This window comes from Grammomys surdaster, unplaced genomic scaffold (assembly GCF_004785775.1).
Source record: "Grammomys surdaster isolate TR1022 unplaced genomic scaffold, NIH_TR_1.0 126198, whole genome shotgun sequence".
NCBI classification, from domain to species: Eukaryota; Metazoa; Chordata; class Mammalia; order Rodentia; family Muridae; genus Grammomys; species Grammomys surdaster.
Genome location: NW_021621003.1, coordinates 7,430,290 through 7,457,644, shown reverse-complemented (window position 1 = coordinate 7,457,644; position 27,355 = coordinate 7,430,290). Strand labels below are relative to the sequence as shown.

General features: G+C 40.7%; 1 protein-coding gene across 2 annotated transcripts in view; it reads right to left on the bottom strand.

The window, feature by feature from the left end:
• Positions 1 to 27,355, bottom strand: part of Kat6b (lysine acetyltransferase 6B) — a 158,768-nt gene that overhangs the window by 29,932 nt on the left and 101,481 nt on the right. Inside the window, exons 3-11 of one of the 2 annotated variants that reach the window (XM_028758512.1) lie at positions 23,619 to 23,734; positions 23,322 to 23,403; positions 20,631 to 20,763; positions 17,806 to 17,861; positions 15,811 to 15,932; positions 13,620 to 13,735; positions 11,015 to 11,156; positions 7,783 to 7,944; positions 4,847 to 4,940 (exon numbers count right to left, since the gene is read on the bottom strand). In XM_028758512.1, coding sequence (XP_028614345.1) covers positions 4,847 to 4,940; positions 7,783 to 7,944; positions 11,015 to 11,156; positions 13,620 to 13,735; positions 15,811 to 15,932; positions 17,806 to 17,861; positions 20,631 to 20,763; positions 23,322 to 23,403; positions 23,619 to 23,734 — 1,023 coding nt within the window. Of the gene's footprint in view, positions 1 to 4,846; positions 4,941 to 7,782; positions 7,945 to 11,014; positions 11,157 to 13,619; positions 13,736 to 15,810; positions 15,933 to 16,932; positions 17,862 to 20,630; positions 20,764 to 23,321; positions 23,404 to 23,618; positions 23,735 to 27,355 lie in introns of both variants that reach the window. The other variant, XM_028758511.1, reaches the window with a different exon arrangement.

The window sequence follows — 27,355 nt, the reverse complement described above, 5'->3', positions numbered from 1 at the left end:
CTCTCTCTCTCTCTCTCTCTCTCTCTCTCTCTCTCTCTCTCTCTCTCTCTCCATATTTATCATTTTTATGTGGAGGGCTGCTGTGCCTGCATGTATATCTGTCTGTGTACCTTGGAAGCACTTGGTGCCCACAGAAGCCAGAAGAGGGCCCAGATCCCCGTGGAACTGGAGTCACACAGTTGTGAGACACTATGTGGGTTTTGAGATCTTTTGTCAACAGCAGCCAGTGCTCTTCACTGCTAGCCCATCTCTCCAGTCCCTGTGAAATTCATTTTTTAGGTAAGAATTATGAATGGAATTGGGCAAGTACACACCTGTCACCCCAAACTCAGGAAGTGGGGAAATGACGGTCACAAGTCAAAGGATAGCCTAGGTTATAGGAGGCCCTGCCTCCAAACACTGAATTAAAAAAAAAAAATTACATACATGAAACTAGGAGGAAAAAAAAATGGGAGAAATGGTATTTACAAAAATCTCAAGGCATCTTCTTATCAGACACTAATTACAATGACTTGGCAGGTTACCACTCTGGAACATGGTAAGCACCTTAGCTTCTCTGGTACTTTTCCCCAAAGTTTATCATCCAAATCTAATAACAATGGATGTCAGAGAAGTCCCAGTGGAAAGCAAAGTGCTATATACAGAACATGTCCTTTACACTTCACAATGTCCAAGGAACAAAACCAAATCAAAACCACCGATAGCTGTAGATCTTGGGAAATTTAAGAGACCCAGTGACTGACTGTGGTGAGAGATGTTCCCATATGTAACATGGGAACCCACACCGAGAGGTGTTTCCCCTAGAAAGGACAGCAGGAAACACTGGCAAGACAAAACCAGAATCAAGCATGCTCACTGATGCAGAATGCAGAGCCAACAGGGATTTTTTGGTTTTGACAATTTGTGGGGCTCAGAACAGAGCATCTTTAAAGATGGACTAACACATGTGGTTCATCCTCATCACAATTCAGGAAACAAACATATGAGAGAAGATTGAGAATAAAAAAACAGACATGATAAATGCCAACACCCAGGGAATCCAGGTAAAGGACTCATAGAAATTCTAGACACAATTTTGTAACTTTTCTCTCAAGTCTGAATTTTCTTTCAAAATAAAGAGGGAAACAGTGAAATATATAAGGCATTGCTGGGTAGTTCCAACAGCAGGAGCAGGCCAGGGCTCAGGAAGGAACATTCTAGCTCCAAGTGCCTAGTTGTACCCCGTGGGAAGAAAAGCTATTTTTCTTGTCCGTGGGAGGCAAAGAGTAGCAGAAGTTTTGTGGGAAGTGGGCTTCTTTGAAGTCTTGACATGTCTGGTGAGGGTGGAGAACTGTCTGTGTGTGTGTGTAGGAGGGCTTTAAAGTTTTTGACTAAGGGAGAGGAAATCTCAGAATCCAGGAGGAAAAAAAAAAAGGATGTGATATCACCTCCAGCCGGTGTCTATCACTCTTGAGTCGTCACAAATCCTGAGTTAGTCTATGAGCAGGCTGGGCACTGGTACCTTTTACACACTCTGACAAACCCCAGACAAGCTGTCCTAGAAGCAAGAGACAACTTCTTGGAAGGGTAGCATTTGGGCCTGTAGACAACCTCATTAGTTCTCTTACTGTACCGGCACCAAAGTATTGTGCCTGAATTCTTCAGACACACAGACACACACAGACACACAGACACACAGACACACACAGACACACACACACAATTGGACCATACCTAAAGTCCAGGTGCAGGTGAGCAGTCATAGCGTCCTCTCCTGTATGTTGTCTCCGTTTGCTAAATTACAATCATTAGGATTTCCCTATTTTATAGTTGATCTGACTCACTGAAAATACAACCTCGATCAAAAGGTCCCAGCATTATACAACTGAGCCCCAACCATTAAGAAGTCCCTTTAATGGAACAGAACATATTTTAGAAACCTTCCAACCCCTGCTTATCTTTCTTACCCAGAGCACTGAACTATGAGGCAAAATTGATGAGAGTTCATGTGCTCCTTCCCCTCCCTCTGGAAAGCCTGGATCCAAATGGTTCTGGAAAGATATTTATCTATCATTATTTTAAGTGACTCCCAAGGAGAAGCTATTAATTTTTCAACAGCATACCTTGTCTTTACAATGGTCAGCCAAGGAATAATTCTGGTTTTAAAGTGAATTTTTATTGGGCTTACACCCGTTCCTTTTTTCTTGTGAGTACTGTAAAACTCTGAGGGAACAATACCAATTCCCTCTGAACTACTCCCCACCCCTACTCCTTCCAGTGCCAATAGGGATTGAGTCCAGAGCCTAATGCTTGTTAGGCAAGAGCTCTACCATTGAGCCACATCCCCAGCCTCCCTTTCAACTATACGAAAAATCTTTCATCACAATGCTTAAGCACTCCAGTGGAGAGACAAGGCCAAGGGTTCTAGAACACTGTCAGGACTACTAAGCTCAGTCACATCCAGTGTGTGGCATTCATAACAATGCCCTCAAATGTCCCAGAAAATATTCTATTGTGCTCTGTATTTCATGTCTGAAGTTACAGGGTAGTGATTAGGAATGGTGGTGCATACCTCAAATCTTAGCACATGGGAGGCAGAGGCAGGTAGATCTCTGAGAGATGAAGACCAGCCTGGTCTGCATAGTGAATTCCAAGTCAGCCAGAAGTATAAAGTGAGGCCCGGTCTCAAAGGGAAGAAAAGTTCAAGTTCACCTTGGTTTTTCCATGTCTTACGCTCAACTTTTAAGATAGTTTTAGCATTTACAGGAATGCTTTTTACCTGGGTTGTTCATTCATGTACAAGGCCAGGAGGCCAGATAATGTCCCCCGTAATTATATTACTGCATTTAGAGCTTGATTTTTTTTACCTGGTGTTACCAGTTCCTTTATAATTTAGGCATCACTTTAGATATCGTCATACCAGTTCATATTAGCAAAACCACATCTAATACAGATTGTTATGGGAACTATGCTGATCCAAAAAAGTACCCAAGGGGGTCACGGTAACTCGGTATATTGATGCATATAAAAGAACAAACATGGTCTACACATGCTTGTATAGAACATGGCTGAGACAGTATAAGACAGAACCTACAAAGACAGCATCACAGGGAAGAGGTTCTGGTGTTGTTACCAAATGGGCATGATTTTGAACAGGCAAGAAGAAGGGGCCATATTAGGAAAGGCCATGCACAGAAAAATAAGAAAGAGAAACAAAACTATTGAGTCGAAAAGCTTAAAAGGTGACCTGGAACTGTATGCTGGAAAGTCCCTTTAGTCTAGAGACACAAGAACACTGTCACCAATCTTAGGCCTGCATGACTGTGATGCATCCCAGAAAGTATAGTTATAGATGAGCGTCTGTCTCATGGATGGTGACTGTAAAATACTCTATAACAAGACAGGTAACTCTGCCTTTCCAAGTAGCTGTAGCAGGTATTTAACTTGCATGTTACGATCTCTAGATAACTGGAATTAACTCTCCAAATGTAGCCTCAACCTTACATTTACTTATCCAATCTAAGCAAGGAGGAAAAATAGCTATGTTTTAAAACTCATGTAATGACGGTCTACAGATGTGTACCCACTTGTATACCACCAGGCACTAAAGCCACACAGATGGCCCTGGTCAAACCCAGAGGGACACAGATAAAAAGACATGAATGCAGGAAAGAGATTAAGCAGCAGGCAAGGGGGTTAGACAAGGGAGGGGAGAGAGGGCAGGAGAGGAGCAATCAGTGCGTTATGTACAAGTATGAAAGCACCAAAGAACGACGACTTAAAACATGGAAAAATAAAAGGAAAAAGAAGTTGATTATAGCTAGGAGTCTGTAAAGGAAAAATAGTGAGCCAGTATGCCATCCTTGATATCATTAGTCTCCTGAATAACTAGGCCAGAACAGTAAAACTAGGAAAATAAATTAATAATTGGAAATACTATCTGAAGGTATAAAAATAACCAACCCAAAATATTTTTTTTTAATTTTATATTTCTATGTCAGTAAATTATACAAAATTAGTCTAAATTTTTATTATTTTATCTGCAGACTTCAACACTTAAGACTCTAAAAGATGCAGACTCAGAGTCAACATACTTCCTTATGGACCTTCATTTACATGGAAGGTCTTGTATTTCCTGTATATATACTCAAATTTCCTTTATCTAGCTAACAACCTACGAATCCATATGCACAAGGTTTTAAGTGACAGACTGTCATAATGCTAGAAACTACTATCATCACAGGGTACTTGACATTTACTGATTCAATATAACATAAGCAAGATGAAAAAGATAACCGAGTAAGAAGCATAATCACTGCATATTGCAAGCATCTAGCTTTAACCTAAGAGGCTCAGAAGATACAAGTGCATATAAAGCAAGCATTTCCTGAGAAACTTCTTGTTACAAACAACTTCTGTAACAGCGAAAGGGAAAGTAACAGAGCTTCCTTCCTTCAGGTGAACAGGCTCTGTTTATCCCTGGTCTTCTTTGCTCCACAAAGACTATTTGTCAAAATTTGAGAAAGCTAAAACTCTTTGTAACTAACAATTGCTTGTGCTTTAATCACCAATAATTACCTAACAGCACTAATGAGCACAGCGCCACAGAACACTACCAGCTCTTTCCAGGTAATGGCTTTCTGAGCCGAGGGCACTGTGGCGAGATCTAGTCTCATTTTCCTAGAGTGTAAGTGGGTGGCAGGAAAACTGTCACGTGAGGAAGATCTTCTAACTCATGTGAATATAAATAGAAGACCCATTATGTATTGATTACAAAGCAGCAACACAGCAGGTTAAATAAAGCTTTATGTGGTACAGTTTACTGTAACAGCCGTCAGCTACTATCAAAGTAAGTAAAGTAACTTACTGAAATCAATGAGAAAGCGTCCAAATCCTTGCCTTTGGTGCTGGGGCATGATCATTATGCAGGACACATTATACTTCTGCTGGCAGAGCTTTTCCTACGGGAAAAAGAAGCATAGCAAGTATGTCAGAGCTCTGCTGCAGTGACTTGTAGTCCTTGTAAAACTATCCACTGAGGTCAAACAGTGGCTTGGGTCAGGACCAACCTGAGTAAACCTACTGTGCTAATCAGACTATCAAGTAACAATGACCCATCCACTCTGGCTATGCTTCTCAACTGTATCTTTATTCTACAAAGTTAGAAACATAAACTGCAAATAAATCTAGGAAATGTGTGCAGGGGGAAAGAACGCCCACAGTAGAGAATGACCACTCTCTTTGTTCACACAACTAGAGAGAGGGAGAAAACACCACACACTCCACCCAGTCCACCCAGTGGAGTACGCTAGGCTTTGGTGGGCAGCCCTGCTAAACGATAATCTACAACTCTACAACGGCAAGTTGTCCTCTGCCTCTGAGCAAATGCCCCAGTGGCACTAGAATAGGGGACATGTGAGTGGATGTACACACAAATATGTCTCCTGGGAATCAGAAGGCCAAGTAAAATGCTAGAGAAATAATTACTCTGCATCTCAAACTGGGAAAATCAAACAACAAAAAAGACATCAACAAACCTCAGAGCCTCTGAACAATAGTGGGAGTCTAGGTAGAGGGATAGCTCTGAGAGCTAAAGAGTTCACAACTGCAATACTGTAGTCACAGTATACAGACACCACCAAAACCTACACAGAGAAGATCTGGAAAAGGCTTCTAAGGCCATGAGTGCTGTGGCCAAATATAAACCACAAACGAGGCTGTTCACAAATAGAACCACATCAGAGGATCACTTCAGAACACTCAGATCTTTAATGAACTGGTTTCAAAGACCACAGGAAACAACTGTGGAAAAAAGGGAAGAATAAAGGAAGATGAGCCCCACTTTTGTGTACTTGTAGCTGTCTGTGGCATCTCTAAAACTCGAGGAAGTAACGAGAGTGCGTTGTCTCTAGAAGATAAATTGCCCATCACTGAATGTGCACACCAATAGTAAAGGTTCAAATAATTAATTTTACTGTGCAAAGTAAGATAAATGGGTCACTCGATATAAAAAGAGATATACTCTGGGCAAAGAGGATTTATATCCTTGATGCCAGTCCTTTCTCTGTCCAGAACTGTTCTCACCCCTGAGAGTTCACTGAAATATAATCCAACAGCAATCCGCTTCCCTTTCTTAATAGATGTTCCTAGGCTGGGGAGCTAGCCCAGTCAATAATTGCCTGCTGTGCCAGTGTGGGCCTCCGAGAGCATGAGGCTTAGAACCACATTAAAAAGAAGGAGGGCCAGGTGTGGTGGTGGTCCCCCCTTTTAATCAGCACTCAGGAGGCAGAGGAAGGCGTTTCTTGGTAAGTTCCAGGCCAGCTTGCTCTACAAAGAGAGTTCCAGTAAAGCCAGGGCTGCTGCACAGAGAAACTGTCTGGAATGGGTGGAGAGAGAATGTGGTGGTACAGCCTTTAATCTCAGCATTCAGGAGGCAGAGACAGGTGGGTCTCTGTGAATTCTAGCATAGCTAGAGCTAAATAGTGAGATCTTGTCTCAAAAAAACAAAAACAAACAAACAAAAATTAATGAACCAAACAAGAAAGGCAGGCAGGCAGGGAAAGTAGCTGCATACTTATACTCCCAAGGATGAGACAAGTGGACCTCTGGATGGTGTATGTGTCTGGGGGGAGGGGGGATTGAGGGATATATAATGGGACAGTCTTGCCATGCAGTCTAGGCTGACCACAGACTTGTGATCCCCTTGTCTTAGCCTTCTGAGCATTTTAGATTAGAGGCATATGCCACCACATTGGGAAGATAGTCTAGCTTCTTATCCCCTGTGAAAACAGCACTTGTATGGAGTGTTTCATGAACATTAAAGAAAAGCAGATCCAATAAAAGTCACTCATCTGCTGGGTGTCCGGATAATTACCATCTCTGTTTATGTAACCATTCTTCGGTGCACACCCAAGGACAAGTTTAACACCTGGCAAACATGTTCAAAACCAGCTCTCTTTCAACTTGCATGAGTTATCAATAGCAGTTTCTGAGCAGAAGGTGAAGGAAGAGCTCTGAACCAGTGAGAGATGAGCCACTGCACCTTAGTATGCAAGCTCTTCCCCATGTTGACTGCTGGAGACAGGTAGGTTTCCTATAGGCAAGACTCCCTTAGAGCATAAAAACTACAGCACAGATCATAAGAGGCAGCAGTGGAAAACCAGTCGTTTATCAGCTTGGCTATCAATTGTCGGTTGTGCTTTCATTTTTTTTTAAATTATATTTATTTCATTGGGTGTGGGTGTGGGTCAGGGTGGAGATGCATGCATGCCACGGTGCATGTGGACAACTTCTGAGAGTCAGTTCTCTCCTATCAAGCTGATCCTGGCCCTTTCTCACTAGCCATCTCAGCAGCCCCCAGCCCCACCAATGCTTTAACACACTGGACATCGCAGACCTCTGAGGGTAGGAAATAAGCCAGAGAGTCTGAGGTTCTAAGTGCTACATCACATGCACACTCGGTTTAAAGGGAGAAAGAAGCTTAACATTTGGATATCAAAGCTGCCAGGCAGTCAGAAGGGGGTAATTAAATGTCACATGGTCGCTTTAGTACAGCACATGGTGCTGGGGTTCTTTACATACTTCTTAGGCACCATTTTTGTTGTTTTGTTTTTGTCTTTTCAAACAGGCTTTAAACAAAAAGCTGAGGTTTTCAGAAGCATGAACCACTTAATCAAATTATTGTCATAAAAAAAAACCCAAAACAACAACAACAATAACAACAAACCAACCCTGCTCAAAGAACTGAGCTCCACTAAAAACATTTGCAAGAGAGAATGAAGGCCATGCTGGCTCGAGGCTTACCTTAGAGAAGTATCCAACCAGATGACAGCCTTTTTCATCATTTTTTGTAAGGACATAAAAAAGGAATGGCTCGACATCATAATACAATGTTTTGTGGTCCAGGAAGAGCTTGGCTAACAAGCAAAGGTTTTGGCAATAAATTTTGCTCATATTTCCATCAACCTAGCAAAAGAGAAACAGACAACATTATTTAACATAAAAGTATCATTAGAACATAAACTTGCTTCTTCTGTATATCATTTTAAAAAGTATGTAATTTTATTTCTAAATCCTACACTCTAAGATTAAAATACTCCATTAAACAAAGACAGTGTTAACCAGGGAACGGCTGTTACTTGCAGAGTCAGAATTCCATCTTTCCTCTTGTTAAGGTAAATTCAAGACAGCTAACGTCTCCTTAAGCTCCTTCAAGAAACAGCAACGCTAGCAAAGTCACTTTTGCTTGCAATTTATTAGGAGTTAAAATTTATCAGGTATGCCCTCTTACTTTTAAATTGTAGCCAAGTAAATCTGAAAATTAAAGAAACAAATAAAAATTTCATCATGCATGTTAAATTTCTGTTATTTTCAAAAGGACTTCGAATAAGAGTAAAATAAATGAACTGCCTGTGTTATTCTGATTCTTCAAAAGTGTGGATTAATTGCAGAGGCATCCATTTTGGTTTTATCCCAAGTATCATTTTAATATAACTGGAGAAGATACAATCTCTGTGTTGGGAATACTTGCAGAAAGAGTCAGGTGAATTTAAACCTACAGTAAGTATCATGATTACAGTCTACTTCTCTTAAAAATAAAAGACTCAAGCTGGGACACTGAGGCCTCCACAGGAGCTAAGGCACAGACACCAATGTCTCTGATCAAATGTAGTGACTTGCTGAAACAGAGAGCCAAGCAGACCCTGCACTCTTCTTAGGGGAGACAAGTTTTGCTAACCCGAGCTCTTTAACAATGAACTTGACCATTCCCGGGTCTCCTGTGGACCATACTGGTTCTTATACTGCACAAATTATTTTTAGATTTCATATAACTATTTCCCTTGGACAGAACCTTAGTCCCACACATAGCAACATAATCAAATATAGGCAACTGGCACTGAGGATACAATTCTCTCTTTAATTAAAGGAAGTTTTGATGTATTTGGGAGTATGGTCCTTTTGGAAACAGTGTTGTACATACGAAATAACAGCAATGTGCATCTGTGCATCAGAAACTGAAATGAAAATGCTGAAACAATCTCTCATCAACTCAGAAAAGTCTAAGAAAAGGACAGATACAGAAGAAACTCACGAAACCTGTATTCTGTGATTACTATTTACTTGTTTTTAAGTCACAGAAAAGATCTAAAAGTTTCCTTTCCATAACTGATACCTTCAATCAAGATGCTAGAATAGGGCCTTAGGGTTTCCTCCTCACCCTCAGTGTAGGAATGAACTACACTTCTGGGCGACTTTCATCGCTGTGCTTTCCAAACACATGCCTAACAAGACTGATTATCCTGCCCAGATGACTTCCTGATAGATTAGAGTGTCCACACACAGGCTTACTCATGATGATTTATTCAATAATTACTTAAGGCAAACAATGTGTTTTGCTGTCTAGGAAAAGATGAACAGTCATTTCAATTTTCTTTTGGTTAGAGGAAAGGCATTCAAGGCATCAGGAAAGGAGCAAATAGTAAAGCTGACACAACACAAAGCCTCCCTGAGAACAATTCTGCACCTCGCCTCTTTGGGGCTGCTGGAGGGGCATCCTGACAGTACATCAAGTCAGGTAATCTATACTTGGCTATCCTTCACACCAGGAATACTCAGTAGGAGCTGGTCCCAGCTTCCCACCTTCTTTCTGGACAGGGATATGTGGCTATGACTAGAGGCACTTTTGGTTGTCACAAATGGAGTGGCAGCACCACCAGGAACCAGGAGGTAGATGGCAGGATGTTGCTAAATACCTTAAAATGTACACTAAAGTCCCTATACAATATATTATTCAGCTTGAAATGTCAGTAGTACTTGGGCTGAGAAGCTTGTGTTTGGCCTTTAATAAGAAGTAATAGCGCAGCCTCACAAACAATTCCATTTGCCCTTCAAGCTCACTAGAAAGAGCAGAAAGGTGCTTTAAAAAAATACCACAGCTGTAGTTACCTGAGCAGTCTTGAAAGGGGAAAAAGAAATCTGTCTGAGAAGGCTCTTAGTGACATGAAAAACTGACGACCTTCCCTTTATTACAATGGAGAGACACTGCAGTTCAGAGAAGAAAGCAACTGTGCAGCAGAATGATACACAGGAACATGGAACATGGGCATTTTGAAAGAGAGACCCTAAAGGACACTGGGTTTCAGAAAAAGAAGACATCAGGTCTGCTGTAGAAGAAAGGCTTGATCCAAGACCCTGAAGGGTAAACAACACACCAAGATGGTAAAAAAGACAATACAGCCAGGCACAGAAGTGTGCAGCTACAGTGAGGAAGGAGAATAATGGTGAGAACAGACAGTGATCCTGTGAACAGACAGGACCATGAGAGGAAAACTTGGAGCCCTCAATATGCAACTGATCAGCTAAACTAGATCCCTGAGCCTGGCAGAAGCCTGGCTGAACAATGAAAATAAAGCAAAGACTTACTGCTACTACATCAACTGTGAGAATACAAAATGTCTTCAAGAAACCCACAATGACATCTACGTGAACACAAGGGCTTCCTGTGAATAGCAGGGTTCTCTGGGGTAGCTGTCCACAGAGACTGGAGAAGAGTCCTTACATCTGCTGGGATCTCTCCCCAAGGATTTACCCACCCTGGCAAGAACTGGATGGAAGCACAGGTGTTTGTGTGCTAAGCAGGTATGTAGAGCTGTTCAATTCCCTGGAAGAGGAAGTGCCTGCCAGATGCTGGCTGCAGCTGCTAGACAAAGCTAATTTCTCCTGCCAAAGAATGTGGAATTTACAAAGAGCCAAGGAGATCACTAACTCACTGGTGAATATTGTGCTGTAGAAAGGGATTAGAAAAAGCCAAAAAAGTTGATGTGATGGAGTAAGAATTCTTCATCAGTCTAAATGGTTGCTTAATGTGGTTAGATAAATATTCCAAACCATGGAGCTATTTTAAAGAACAGTATGAATTCCAATGCCAAGACTGAATGCACACTGTACTATCCATATGCAAACCATCTAAGTACACAGTCAACAGTTAGGAATATTAGGGTTCAAAAAGATGATGTTTTTGTTTATACATGCTTACCTCAAATACTGAAAGGTCTTTCCTTCGGTAAATTTCATTTGCTGGAGGATGAAACCATCCACACTTTTTTGAGTGTCTTAGCAAAATGTTTTTACTCTTCATATATTTAAGACAGAATTCACACAGGTAAAGCTTTGGTAATCTGTCAAAGTTTAAAAATCAGAGAGGCTATCAGAGTGACTATATTGTTCAAGAGAGAAAAGCTAAACACTGTTCAGTGTTCTCTAGGACATAAAATGTCTATAAAATCTTTTGATAACATTTTTAAAAAGGAAAAAGAAGCCAAGTATAGTGGCACACACCCTTAACCCCAACAGTTGGTGTCAGAGGTGGGAGGGAGAGGGTCTCTATGAGCTTTAGGGCAACCTGGTCTACACATCTAATTCCAGATCAGCCAGAGCTACATAGTAAGAGCCTGTCTCTAAGAGGGCACAGAGCGTGTGTGTGTAGAATCCAGTAATCAAGAAATATATCGATCTTAAAATATTTTAAATAAAACTCATGTGTTCAGATTTTACTTTGTGATCAACCACCAAGGTTTCCAGGCACAGAGCCACCACTTAAAAAATCAATTCAGAATGCTATTCTTTAGGGTGACCAAGTACATTTTAAAAAATTCAGATTTTATGTTGTATTTCCAATAGTTTTAATGCGGAGTGTTGTAACTAGAGTAATATTTTATTTATAAGTAAATTTATTATCTTTAAAATGATATGGATACCTATGAGGCAAAGGTCCTAAAATAATGTGGCTTTTATTTCTGCCTCTAGATGAGGAAGATGACATTTATCATCTCTCTCTCTCTCTCTCTCTCTCTCTCTCTCTCTCTCTCTCTCTCTCACACACACACACACACACACACACACACACACATGTAAGTGTGTGTGTATGTAAAATATAATAGTCTAAAGCAGCTGACGAAAGGCTGACAGTCAAAAGATCACATTTGTTTTCTACCAATTCCACTGCTGGTCTTATCTTTAAATTAAAAAGTGTTTTGGGTTTCTGTCTGCAGTTTTATATTCTTAACTTAGTTACCTGCACTCAGTGATGCAGAATTACTAATCACACATTCTTTAATCTTCTGAAAGTAACAGTACATAGCACCAACAAAGGGCTGAGGTATGCTAAGGCACATGCTATAGACATCTACTTCAGTGATCTGGCCATCAAGTCTTTCCAGACACTTTAAGCTACATGCACTTATTACACAGATACATGAATTATGCGCACACACGTGCATACGTGGTATCAGGTGCTACGCAGTGTGTGCAGGAGTTAGGCAGACAGAGGCCTCACTCTCACTCCTATCACCTCATCCTTATTCATGAAATCTCAGCTAAGCTCCACTGAGACTTAGAATCTTCTTTTTTTTAAAAAAAAAAAAAAAACATAACCATTTTTTTGAGATGTGATCTCACTTTGTAGTCTTGTCTGGGAGGTAAAAAACCCAAGATTCTACTAACACCATGTGACTTGATGTGAGCACCAGAAGAGAGGAAATGTTGGGTGATAAGGTTGGTTAGAAAGACACCTTTAGAGTTAATCTTCTCAACATTTTCTCTTCTTTTTAAAATGTTGGCTGCAAATGGCTTTAAGTGATTTGGGAAGAGTCTCTATAAAAGTTCTTGCTGCCTACTACTTCCTCTTAGTTTTTTTTCTTTTTTTTAAATAGGTGGTTTTTTTTTTAAAGATTTATTTATTTATTTTATGTACAGTATTGCTGTCTTCAGACACACCAGAAGAGGGCATCAGATCCCATTACATATGGTTGTGGGCCACCGTGCGGTTGCTGGGAATTAACTAAGGACCTCTAGAAGAGCAGTCTTAACCACTAAGCCATCTCTCCAGCCCTTCCTCCTATTTTTCTATTTTGCTAAATTTCTGTGAGAACTATGAAAAAATAAGGTATGAGAAATTATCGACAAAAATCTACATCCTTAAGTAAAAGAAAGCCAGTATAAACGACTATTGTTTTCTCTGAGTTGGTTCTGTATCAATCCAGCAACTGTCCTATTAACCAAACAAAATAAGATGGCCTTAAGTGCCAAAAAAAGTTTATTTATCTTGTGTGTGTGTGTGTGTTTTTTTTTTTGGGGGGGGACAGGGTTTTTCTGTGTAGTCCTGGCTGTCCTTGAACTCAGAGATCTGCCTGCCTCTGCCTCCCTGAGTGCTGGGATTAAAGGTATGTGCCACTACCACCTGACTCAAAGAGAAATTTACAGTAACTGTGGTTCTTAAGAGTGACACACTAACAGTACAAAAACACAGTACAAAAGTAAGCTGATGGCAAACACTTCTGACTACCAAAATTTATATTCATTCATTCATTCTTTTTGAGACAAGTTCATGGCTATCAACAGAATATGTACTGACAAAGATGGCCTTGAACCTCTGATCGTCCTGCCTCCATTCTGAGGTGCTCAAGTGCAAGGTGTGCACACTGTGACCTGTTTTATGTGATACTAGGTGACGGAACCCAGGCCTCAACATACTCAGCAGGCCTCTCTCATCTGGGCGACATCCTTGGAACCCAGGTGGACTCCATTCCTGCTGTAGAACCGAGCACTCCTTCCCCACCCAGCCTGCCAGGCTCTGTCCGTACCTTGCATATTCCTGTGGGTAAGGCGAGGAGTACCAGGTTTGGATTTCGTATTTTCCGAACTCTATTACTGAAGGGTATCGACCACAGTCTTCTACTCCACTTTCACACTCTATTTTCTGATAAACAAGGGCAACAAATCATGATAAAATACGAGTTCTAAAAAGAGAGAGTTATTTCATTTACATTGTTTCTCCTTTTTCATTTGAAGCTACCCAAACATGCCATTGATCTTATTATGAATCTTCATGTTGTTAAAACAGAAAACATTAAGCACCTTTGTAAATAATTCATATGCACGCAAAATAATATCCTAACAAATATGCCAAGTGGGTAATAAGTGTGATGCAAGTAAATCCCAAAGTCTATACAACACACTGCAATGCATCTGAACTGCAATTAGGAGACGGCACAGCTGTTGCTCCACACCTTGCAGGCCCCTGCTCCTACAGGAAGTTGCATGTCAGCTGCTGTGAGTTATCAGAGAAGTCCTGTTTCTTCCCCTTCTCCCTGGAAGCAAGCTACATGAGCCTGCACAGTCACTGCAGTGGCCTCAGTGTCTACTATGCTGTCTGGCATATAAAATGACATATTTCTTGAACAAAATCCCTAGCTTTGGGGCTGGCAAGATGGCTTAGGTGAGATATTTGCTGCCAAGACTGATGATCTGATCTCTAGAACCCACATGAAAGAAAGAGAATTAATTCCTGTAAACTGTCCTCTGACCTCCATGCCTGCACCATGGCACTGGTATGTGGGCCCCCTCTCCCCTGTCAAAGAGATTAATGGAATTAAAAAAAATGAGCTTTGTCATGTTATAAAGGGCTTTAGGGTTGCATTATCTTTCAGACTGTGACTATTGTCCCTTACTTTTATGTAGGAATATCCTCACTGTGTAGGCAAAGAAAAAATTTAAAGAGAGAAATCTGGCATTTGCTTTAACTGAAGGAGAACAAACATGAAGTGTTCTGTCAGGGGGGCATAAGGAATGACAAACCACACTAGTTCTTCAGCGCAAAGGCACCAGTCTTCAGCATGATTGGACGCTGCTTAAAAACAAAGCTAGAAGCCCACAGCAGACAGCTTGACCTAAAGGGAATAGGGGATGGCTTGCCACACACTACCGCCTACTGACAGTAAAACACTGTAATTACTTGTATGTCTTTGAGAAGTCTATAACCTTACTTCTTCATGTCTGCTGACAGTAACCCAAGTCAAGCTGACATGTTAAGTGGAACCATTTAGAGAAATTACTAGACAGAAAAAATGAAGATGACTTCAATTGATTATAAAAGACAACACTGCACTCATCAATGCCAGAAAGTTAAAAATGGACACATTTTCATATGGTTAGCCATCTGTGTAAGGACTATCGGTAAACTGAGATGGGATGAGATTTTTGGTTATAATTTGAAATTGTTATTTTCCAAATGTGGATAGAAATTAATAGAAACCTCTTTTTGTTTGTTTGGTTTTTTTCGAGACAGGGTTTCTCTGTGTAGCCCTGGCTGTCCTGGAACTCACTCTGTAGACCAGGCTAGCCTTGAACTCAGAAATCCGCCTGCCTTTGCTTCCCAAGTGCTGGGATTAAAGGCATGCGCCACCACGGCCCGGCTATAAACCTTTTTAAAAGCTCTATCTTATTCTTTATTCTGTTTGAGAGTGTGCATGCATGTGTGCACCCATGCTGCACTGTGCTTCTGTGTAGGTCAGAGAACAACTTTTGGGAGCTGGCTCTCTCTTCCCAACAAGAGTTTCGGGGATTGAGCGTGGTTGTCAGGTTTGCACAGCAAACGCCTTTACCCACCAAGCCATCTCACTGCCACTATTATTATTTTTTTGGTTTTTCTCTATGTAGCCCTAGCTGCCCTGAAACTCTATCTGTAGACCAGGTTGGCCTTGAATTCAGAGATATGCCTGCCTCTGCCTCTGAAATGCTGGGATTAAAGGCATGTGCCACCATGGACAGTTAATTATTATTCTATCTGTATAACTAGTACTGCTTTGGTCTGTTTTGTGAGCTCAGTCAGTCTTTTTTTGAAAAGAAGAGCTAATTCTACATTTAGCTCTTGGGGGAGGGGCATAAGCATTAACAAGTCGCAAAGGACGTTACAGCCACAAAGGACCCTACAGCCTCACTGCAAAGGTTGGAAAGCCACACGACTCTCATTACTGCTGGGGATCTGGGCCTTACCTCCCAAGACAGTTCCTGGGCCTGCTTAAAAACGTCCAGATCCTCTTCAGTCACGGTATCCTTGTTTCCCATCACACTTACATCTGTACTTTCTTGTTTGATGCTTATTTTAATTTCAGTATCTGTCATTTAAAACCAGCAGAAAGTGTGTTCACTGATTTGAAGCATGGGTGACCAGTGTATATTACCAAAAAACGGTACTGAGTTAGCACAGTGGGCAATGGGATCTTTTTTCATTGAGCAGTATAAGTTTACATAGCTAAGCCTTGCTCACAGATCCAGCAGTAACTCTTTCCCAAATATATATATATATACACACACACACATATATATGTGTGTATATATATATGTATATATATGCATATACATTCACCTTTCTATAACAAATATGAGGGAAAGTAAAAACAATACAAAATGAAACATTTTTTTCCAACCAAGATAAGAAGTGATGACTAGCTATAACATTACCATCATTAGTTTTGAGCTCATAAAATCTACCAATTTCCAAATGACATATTTTGGCTTTTTCTTGGATAAAGGGTAACAAATGTAATGGGCCAATTTGTTCATTGAACATTTGAAATCGGTTTCCTCCCTAAGGTGGATGGGTACACATGCAAACACACTCAAATCCAAAGCACACTCCACAGAATCACGGATCAGGCTCTGCTGAGACGGAAGCAGGATGAACTTTGTCATGAGAAAGCAATGGAGCAGAGAGGGAGAGGCAGAGCTGACACCTGGCTGGAAGCACCGCCAGCACACGCCAAGGTGACACTGGCTATGAGAGGCGGCATGGGAGAGAGCACGCAGAAGCATGGCGGTGGCTATTCATGCGGACTACAAAGCCAGGAGCAATGCTACGAAGGTATCTGGAGGGGTAGTGCCTAGTGCCACTAGGAATGGGAAATAACTAACAGAAGGCGGAGAGTATTAGTTAGAAGAACACTTTTGGAGGTTTAGTCAGCATTAGGAAAAGGTCAAAGTCTCACTGCATGTGTGTCAAAGTGAGGAGGACAGAGGAGAGCTAGAGCCTGTCATGGGCAAGAGTTGGTTTCTTAGCTCTCTGGGGTTGGGGGAGGGCGGGCGCAGGTTGGGCTGGAGCTTTCACCTTTTGCTTACCATTATCCTGATCAGGGTTAATCCTTCCGTCTGCCAAGCTCCCCTTCCCTGGTGACGGGGTCCCCATCTGAGGGGTCACTTTATATTTTAATCTGCCTAGCATCCTGTGCTTTTTAAGAAAAGTTGTTCGCTTGAAGTGAGCAATGGCTTTAAAAATATGTCCTCTAGTCATCCCCCAGCTACAGGAGGAGCGAGAGAGAAACCTGCTCCTAAAATCTCTTTTTCCAAAGAGACGGGCTTTAGCTTTTGCCGTGGAAGAGAATTCAGTTTTACGACGCATGCGTTTGGGTGGTGCATAACTTGGGTGTCCCTTTTTGCGAGACTGTCCCTGAGTGGTATAGATATGAGAAAGTCCATCAAAGAGTGCCTTCAGCTGGCTGTTGTTAGTAAGACTGCTAAAGGAGGGCTCACTGGACTGGCTGGAAGAGCTCTGGGTGGAGGTGGAGGAGGTGGAAGTGCTGGACTTTTGTGAACTGGGGCTCTGACCAGAGATGGGGGCGGGGGGCGGAAGTGCAGAAAGTGGAGGTTTTAGCTTTTGTGTGGTACCTGTAGCCAACACATGAGAAGTGCATGACTGTTTCTGAGAGACCTTTTTCCTTGGACGATAGTGCTTTGAAAAGTCTATTATTTCACCTCGGGATCTGCGACCATCAGGTGATGGTGTAAAAAACTTAGTAAGGCCATCAATGAGCCCTTTGGTTTTCTTGTTAACTTTAAGTGTAGAGGCAGAAATGTAGGTGGAGGAGGTGGTGGTTTTGGTGGTGGCACCAGGCCGGGTGGGGTCTGTAACAGCCAATCTGCTGCTTGAGTCCTTCCCAGACGCAGCATGACCAGATGAAGGTGTGGTACAGACTTTAGTCTTTTGACCCCTACCAGGTGACCCCCTTCCTGTGAATGCATTCATGGATCCTTCATCACTGGTTACAGACCTAGGCAAGAATTTAGAGAATAGTATCAGCATTAAATAACAGAACGATAAAGGCATCTAATAACAAATCTATAGAAACTAGATGCATAGTCAATGTACTTGAACTTGAGAAGATTCACTGCAAACTTAAGAATGGGTTTTGTGGGTGCCACCACCTACGTGTTGCTTGGCTGGAAAAGATAATAGATCTTACTTGTGTGTCAGGGTTCTCCCAGGGCCTGTCTGACAGGTACCAGGAGAATCCATGTGGACCCAAGTACAGTACAAGGAAGAAGAATTTTGCAGATACTAAAAACACCCAATACTTTCTGTATAATTAGACAAAAAACAAGTCATTCCCAGTGTTGTTACAAGTAATTATGATTTCCTGAAATGTCCTTTAAGAAGTCTTAGAGGAAGTAGGTCATATGTGTGATCCAGAGTAGAAGAATATCCTCATTTCTAGTTAGAAGTAATTTTTCACTTAGTTTGAAAAACTATAGAAGTACAATATGGGTGTGTCTATAAATTTGTACTAAAAAATAAAAATAAAGGTATACTTCTCTAGTTTATGCTTAGCATGATAAACAGCCAATAATACTAGGAGAAAAGACAATTACAGCATAAAATACTGCTGAAAAAAGGACAACTGCAAAAAAACAAAAACAAAAACAAAAAAAAAACTGAAGAAATGATTAAAGAGAAGCTGCAGCAGGTGGGACATGGCACGGGAAGTCTGGTGAAGAAGCAGCACATTTACCATGGTCATTACCAGACACTGGGCGGAAGAACCTCTGCCTCCTACTCTGACTGACATTTCACTTCGTGTGATGTTGGGTTCTGGCCATATTGCTGTAGGAGGCCACTCTACAAACACAGCTGCCAACATGAATGGCAGCTGACCGCTTGCACCTCCTTTGGGCAGACTTGGGGAAGCTACCCATGTTGCAGGAGGAATTTATGCAATAGAACCATTTGCATATGATCATGACAATGCTGAGGCTCAGAGTTATTCATTTAGCTGAAAGCTAATGGAGAAATGGAAGCCTGAGAATGGTATGAACGAAATACCAGAACACCTTAAATAATTACAAATAGAACACGTTTTAGTGCCTATCTTGTACACAAAGATTTAATGAACCAATTTCTGTAAGGTTCATCTGAGGTGGCTCAACTGCCAGAAACTTTGCCTGGTACCACTATTTCAGCCAAATCAGGTGAACACTGGAGATCTCTGGTGTCACTAGAAGACACAGTGAGGGTTAGTAACAAACAACTCATCCAGACTAAAATGTCTGCATTATAATGCTGCATCTGGACTGGATCTGGAGTAGATTGGCCAGGAAGGATAATAGGCTTATAAAGCATGTAAAAGAAAATCTCCCCAGACTGTCTTAAAAATTCCTGAGCTCAAAGGACAATTTTGGACAAACAAGAAGTTAGGATCAGTGCCAGGTGCAATTTTCAGCTGTGTCCTTTGTTTAGAAAGTTTATATTCTAATTTGGATTTTATAAACGGACCTTGAGGATATGGTCCCATTTCAAGAACAATGCCTACAGAGGAAAAATGAAAAATCCCATAATTTCTACTTCAAATGACACTAACATGAAAGAATTTATTCATAAATGTTTTATACTTGTTTCTAGAAATTAACAACCAAAAATCCATTTAAAAATATCTATCATTCCAGTTAAAGGGTTTCTATTAAATTTCACTAAACAAAACAATAACAACAACAAAAAAACCAAAAACCCCAAAAGCCTCTAGTAAGGAGCCTGCACGTTCTACTTCTCCTTTGGAGGTGAAGTGCAGACGAGCTTCCACACAGTGAACTTCTTCAGGTGAAATAAGGGGGAAAAAGAATATGCATGTAAGATTCACGGTGTTTTCTCAAGGCGGGTAGAATACCTTCCCATATATAAAGCACAGGTCCTCTGTCCTTAAGCCCCCAAGACAGCCTGAGCTGTCCAGGAACTCACTCTGTGTAGACCAGGCTGGCCTCAAACTCTTTGCCTCTCAGGTGCTGGAATTAAAGGCGTGTGCTACCACGCTCAGCCCTGTGTATGTGTTTCTTAACACTGACAGTTGAATCTATATTCTATAGAGGTTAAAAATGCATTCTTTGCATATTTTTTTTTAAAGCTAGCCTTTGATGCCAATTAGGCAACAAAAAGAAGTTGGAAATGGGGCTATCATAGTAAACTTGGGGTTTACTGCAAAATATTTTATCTGTATTTCTGCACACACTTGCACCTGCTGAATGGCTTGGTCTAACTTTTTTACAGTATAGTCAGTTACAGGTTTCTCAGAAGCTACTATTTGGAGAAGAAATCTGAAAAGTAGTAATATTACATTAGCATCAGAAGGGAGAGTTATTTATTTTTTTTAATGTCATCTGGAATGATAAAGAAACTCTCTAAAGACATGAACAAAATACTTTTTGTTAAAAAAAATTCCTGTGAAAATATTTATAAAATTAAGCTGTTTTAATGCTCAGCCAATAAAAAAGGCTGAGGAAGTTTGCAGTTCTTACAACACTTCCATCTTGCTGTTTGAAATATGTCACTCGGTATTATAGCTACTGCCAAGAGAAGACCCCAAAATACCAAGTGTAGTTACAAATGCTATTTTTGAGGGGAAAATCCCACAGCTTATGCAAAAGGAAAATACTCCTTATTGAGTTTAGAAAAATTATGCTAAAAAAATCTGACAAAATTCGAGGGGATTACAATTACCTACATTTTTAAAAGCACAACATAAAAGATTTCTTTTAATAAGATCTCAACCTACAACAATCGTTGCTTTAATTTATTTTTCGGTCGTCCAATGGGTTTTGCATATCGCCGTTTTATTTGTGCAGCTTTCTCATGAAGTAGTTTTCTTCCCTTTTTCTTTGGTCTGCAGACTTGGCAAATCCACATCCCTGAATTAATATATATATGAAAAAAAAATTTAATGTTTCACTTAAGTTGAAGATATTAAATATAAACCTGTAGTTGTAACCTGACCAAGGACGCCTGTATGCAGATCTTTCTCTAGAAAAGTGGGTCACTCCCTGTTGCTCTCTTTAGAAAAGACACTGCTGAAGGTCAAAGACCCCAGGTCAAGGTGGTAAGAACAGAGAGAGGATGGCCCTGGTTTAACTTCTCTTCCCTAAAGCTCTTCCCCATTAAGCCACCCACCACCCCATACTCACCCAGGGAAATGTGTGTGTGTGTTTGTGAATGTCTGTCTTTCTGTCTGTGAATGTATGTGATGTATACATGCTCAAGAAGGTCAGAGAAGGCACTGGATCCCCTAGAATTAGTTATAGGTAGTTGTAGACTGCCTGGTCCTCTGGGAAAGCAGCAAATGTTCCTAACCACGGAGCCATCTCTCCAGCCCAAGTCATAAGCTATTTATCTTTTATTTCTTTCTTGTCACTTGGGAGAAAGTTTTTAAATCAATCAGTCTTTTGAACTTCTATAGGGAAAAAACGATTTTTGTTTCATCAATCGCTTTAAGAAATTTCCAATACTAAAATGGTTGAGTTTAAGTATTTTAAAATTAAAACTTAACAATTTTAAGCATTATAATAATTGAAATTACATGTCTATCATATTAAAAAAAAACAGAAGATGTGAATAGTATAGACAAGTATATCAAAAAGTCCCAATTCAAATCAGTGGGGAGATGAGGAAAAAATTCACCGAACTCCCTGGAAGAGCTACTTCCTATTCTTCACAAGAATGGTTCAGCCCTCTCCCTTTCCCTCTTCACTAGACAAGGTCTCAAGTAGCCCAGGCTGGGCTTAAACTCTAGATCCTCCTGCCTCAATCTCCCAAGTGCTGGGATCACAGGTTTGTAACAACCTGTTACAAACATTTATACACTAAGTAGAAAAGAAGTTAAAAAAATTCAATGCACAAACATCTCTCTACTAGTTCCATAATTTCCACGGGATGGGGATAGAAACCACATAAACTGAGGCAAACAATCCCAAATACCAGGACTCTAAATCTGATTAATATTTATGTAAAACTGAAGCTGTAAGTACTTGAACCTCAGTGGGAAAATGATTAAAGCATAAAACAGGTACTTCTCAATGATGAGAGTCAATAATCAAATACAGAGTTCAGGGTCTCCTCAAAGAAAAGGAGAAAAAAGTCATGATTTTTTCCTTACTATCAAACTGATTTAAAATGTTAAGACTATAGTTTTATCAGATCTAAGAGATTACCACTCATAACATGAAAATTATTTTTAAGATATTAAAACATAAAAAAGGAAGTATGTCTTTGTCTCAGTGGTTCTATTGGCATTGTCATGAGGGTAATCTCTCACACACTGGTGGTCAGCACAAAAACTGACAGCCTTTCAAGTAAGTGGCCTCTAATTAGAGAATTCCTCTCTACGAATTTATCTTCAGGAGTGCGGGAAACACTTGCAGCATTTGAAGTATCTATCGTAGAGAATTGGTTAATTAAATCAATCATGGTTCATTTATACATGAGGCTGCAAAATCAAATACCTTCAGGAAGCACCTTGACTGTATATGACTAAAGCAAATTAGAACACGTGACAATAGGGAGCAGTGACAGGGTGGCAAATCAAAGCATGCATGCCCCATTGAGACAACTCAAGGTAAAATTGAAAAGTATAGTGCCAACAAAGCTTACTTATGGCCCACAAGCAGGTCTGGAAGCCCTGCTCCGTGTTATGGTGCTCAACATGACCCTTGTAAAATCATGTTTGGGAAAGCAAGCAATGGTATGAGGATGCTTACCATGTACTACTGAGAAGGGGAAAACTCAAAGTTACACACATGTGCAGAATGCTCCCTTGAAAAGGGTGTGAAGCAGCAGGGAACCTATTGGTAACTGTTTTTTTCCTCCTTTGTGTTTCTCTTATGTTTGTATTCTCTATACCTTCTGCAATGTCAATATATGCATACTACTAATAAAAGGGCAAGCTCATTTTTAAATGTTTAACACACTGCAAACATGAGGGCAGGGACATGGCTGACTTACACAAATAAACAGAGAAGAAAACTCCATATTACACCAGATACAGAGAATTCAGATGTTCATGCACTTCAACATCAGCCAACAGCCAAACCCTGGTGATGGCTTCCTGTTTCAGTACTCTGAAGTCATCATTATAATCATGAATTTTATAAATACAAAATTCACTTCCTTTATTGCATAATACAGACAGGGATATAAACTCTTGACAAGAGAGTCTTCTTCATCCCAAGGTCCGAATTACTGTGTTATATCTGTTACCCCAAACCAAATGACTATAATACTCTTCTACTGAAACCTGCAACAACATTGGGTGGGGAGGGGGAATCCAGATATCAGAATCAGGTTAGCAGGTAAATACTTTACTTGTTTGTTTGTTTCAGAGCTGGGAATTCCATCAGACCTCACACACGCTAGGCAAGTGCTCCACCATGCACCTGCAGTCCCAGCCCATTTTTAATATGGTTGGAAAGTTCACCTTTTGGCATTCTGGAAAGTGGTGGGTCACAGCACTCCATATGGAATCCTCTATCACAGGAATCACAAAAAAGCATATTATCCTGTAATACAACAGATTAGAGACTAGTTGAGACTGAGACCAATTGCAGAACATCAACACCCAGGTTACCAGGTTAACCTTAAGATGTAATAAAGGAGCCACAATTTCCCAGTGTGGTGTGCCATTACCAATGTTTAAACATTGCAACACTGTGTCGGAGGAAGTGCGCCCTGACTGATCACCTCCCTGGAGCTGGGATGTGAGGCGCGTACTCACTGCATTTTTGCCCTGGACACGACATGCGCTGCACGTCTTGCACTCGATGCACTGCCACCTCAAGGCCTTCACATTTTCAGTTAATTCAGGACAAAATTTCAAACAGGATGGGTGTCCTGCAATAAAAAGTGATTGCTCTACGTCAGTAAATAGTACCTTAGTTTGTAGAACTCTCATTCCCCTCATTCAACGGATGGTCACCGATGCCAACCAGTGAGCCTTAGGAATTTGAAAACAAAATAGGCCAAACTTTAGCTGTACAGACTTACTTTCTCTCTGCCTTCTTTCCCTGCATATATGAAATGACTATATGATACTTTCCCTGAAATAAACCTGAAGCTTATCCCAATTCCAACTATCAGTCTTACAGGACTTTGAAGGCAGTGTGTGTGTGTGTGTGTGTTAGTAGCTCTGTCATTGTCACCAACCTCCACATGCCCATAGCTCTTGAGGATGCTGTGCTGTATATTGGTACCCAGGTTCAAACAACTGATCTCTGTGTGGTGAAATCATATAAAATAAAAAAAAAGGTGGCTAAACATGGTCAAGCTTAGTATGGTGGTGATGCACACCTGTAATGACATGATTCAGGGGTCTGTCCAGTACAAAGCAAGATCCTGTCTGTCTGGAATGCTACAACTCCAAGTGGCTTGATGAATTCACTCATTACATAGTACACAAAGAATATCTACTGCTAGGAAAGGCCAAGAACATCCTACTGCAACCCAGTTCCTGGTTCACTGAAATTCAATTCTAAAAGTAGGGGAACAAACATGGAATCTGAGAGCTGAAGAAGACAGACTCAGACAGAGGAAGTTAAGAAGCCACCCTCAGCAGGTTTCCTCTGCTTTCTTGAGCACTGTGTGGCTCCACACACCCCTGGGCACTTTTTTCTTTTTTTTACCCAGCAACATTCTACATGTCCAGCCTGCAGAAAGCCCCAGAGGAAAAGACCAGGATTCCATGCGTGAGGGAACGGTGTGAGCCGAGGCTCTGGAAAGCAGTTCCATTTCAAAACTAATGGCCCTTTCTCACACAACCCCAAGGAGATCTCAAAACTTGATTATTATTTCTTTTTTTTTTTTTTAAATCTGGTCTTTAAATAGCAAGAACATTAGAAAATCCCATGTGAGAGAACTTATAACCAAGCTGCAAAGGGAAGCCCGAGGGGCAATAAAAAAAGCAGATTCTGTAATTTCAAAACTGTTTTATAATTTCCTGACTTTGGCAGCTTCATTGTTTAAATATGTATTTTGGGTTCCTGCCAAAAAGGTTCTCCTCTCTAAAGCTTAACAGGTGCTTCATAAAATTCCACTCACCAGGAGATTTGGCTTTTTGAAGTAAGAACATTCAATATCAATCATCAATACCATTAATAAAAGTACACAATTCCCTACTCTTAAAAAAAAAAAATCAAAACATCTGTATTTAAGATGTTGAAAACAATCAAATGCTGCCAAATGGTTAGAGCCTCCTCAGGCTTGGAGAGACCCAGGCAGATGCAGCTAACCTCCGACTCTGGTCTCTTCTAAGGGCTTCTCATTCAAATGAAAGGAAGAAGAAGGTTTAATATATAACAGGGGCATCAATCAGCCACCTCAGAAACAACAAACAAGCACAGCTCACTTGTTAGCTAGAAGACTATGCTTGTAAGGGAGAGGCTAGAGGCTACTTTGATCAGGTCACCCCCTCCCCATGTTCAGAGGACTAAAAACTCAACTTTTAAAGAAGAGCAATTTAAATTCTACCTTTAAAATGGATGCTATCGGCTTAAAAATATACCATTTAGTCCTTCCTCCTTCATCACTCCTGTAAGTCATACATCACCAACACAGACGACCTCAATTTCATGCCCTGAGCATTTCTCTACCTGAGACTCTCCTTTTGTGCTTTGTAGCTTAGTCTTCAGTAACTAAGGTAATTCATATCGTATTAGAGCTTATTATTATTCCTACAGATATCCCACAACAGAGACTTTTTAATAATTTTGCCTTTTCAAAAGAATAGACTCTGACCATTTTCAATCAAAAGCAAGGAACATTTTCCCTCTTAATGCTTTCTTCCACTTTAAGCAATAGTATCTCTGACTACTACTATTTAAGCTGCCCTACCAAATTCCAAAATCTTTAGCCCATCTTGGTTTAGGAAACAATCTTCCCTTTACTTAGCTTTAAAGAAATGGCTATAGATCCTTCCAGCTTGACCTTTCTCTGGTTCTGTGAAAGATGCTGAGCAATGGAAAGACATTTCCATTTTCCTTCCTCATATTAGCTTTATAAAAAATAAACAAAAGATTGTAACTATGTCTTCATGTATTGCTGTATAATCTATAGTAATGAGATACTAGGAATTGACGGTATTGATAATATAATCCCTTACCGCCTACTGAGCCACTCCATAAACTCAGGCATTTCTCTAAAATCCTCAGTCTCTATGCTGAGAGAATTCAAGAGGATTTGTTTTTCTGGAAGTGGTTTTATTACTGTGGTTTGCAATGTATCGAATTTTGAGAGCCCCATTAAGCCTTCATTCACTCATTCATTGTTATGCAAGCACATAAGTATTCATAGTTTACAATAGTTTTATCTAGTAAAACCAAAGAAAAATGGCTTAAAATTAGGTAAGCACCAAAGGAGCCACAAACTCGGAAGTCTTTGAGAAGAAAATCCATATATAGTAAATACAATAATGGTCCTAAAAGATGTCTATACCCCAATTCTCACGCCACATAGACAAAGCAACTCTACAGGCATGGGTCTGACTGAGGGATGGACTTCATGAGGAGAAAGGAAGAGATGTTGGTAGCATGCATCAGTCTCCACTTGTCACAGCAGATTCTGAAGATGGAGGAAGAAAAGCCGGAAGCCAAACACTGAGGTTCCCTCTGGGAAGGAGATTCGCCTGACAGCAGGGGCTTAGGAAAAAAGTAAGCAAGTCCTATTATAACCAGCGGACAAGGAGGTGGATCTTCTCTCCCTCATGCTTCCTAGACAGCAGCCCAAATCTGCAGACACCTTGACTGTAACCTACCAAGTCCTACAACTGGACTTCTGTCCTGCAGCTGTTAAAAAAAATTCTGTCTTAAACTACTAAATTTGTGGCATCAATAGAAAAATAACTAAGGGCCAGGGGTGTAGCATCATAGTGGAGTTCCTACCTAGCATGCATGAGGCTCTGGCTTCAAATGAAGGTGGGAGAGAAGGAGGGAAGAAAGCAGAGAGATCAGGAGTCAAGTCCCTCAGGCTGGTTATTTAACTATTGGCATGTGTAAATACTCTTTCTTCAAATGACATTTAATTAGCATTAGAAATAGTAGAAAGAGACATGGTTCCTACCCCTTCAGGTCATGTGATATAACAGAAAGACAAGTATTAATGCACTCCAGAAGCAGAGACAGAAGAACTGAACGTTCAAGACCAGCCTGGGCTACATTGCAAAATCTTACTTTCGACAATGTTTGTCAACCATGCACAAAGCCTTGAGTTCAATCCTCAGCACCACAAATTAAAGGGCTATCGAAGACACCAGCAATGCATCTTAACCCAGGAATACTTTCCTGCTCTTGGAGCAAGTGCTATACCCTGGCACTCAATGGGTTACAGAAAGAGAAGGCATCCACTATCCTAGTCTACACATCATAGCATGGCTAACCCAAAGCCTGCATACTAAACAGATCCACGAATCTCCATTACACACACACACACACACACACACACACACACACACACACACACACA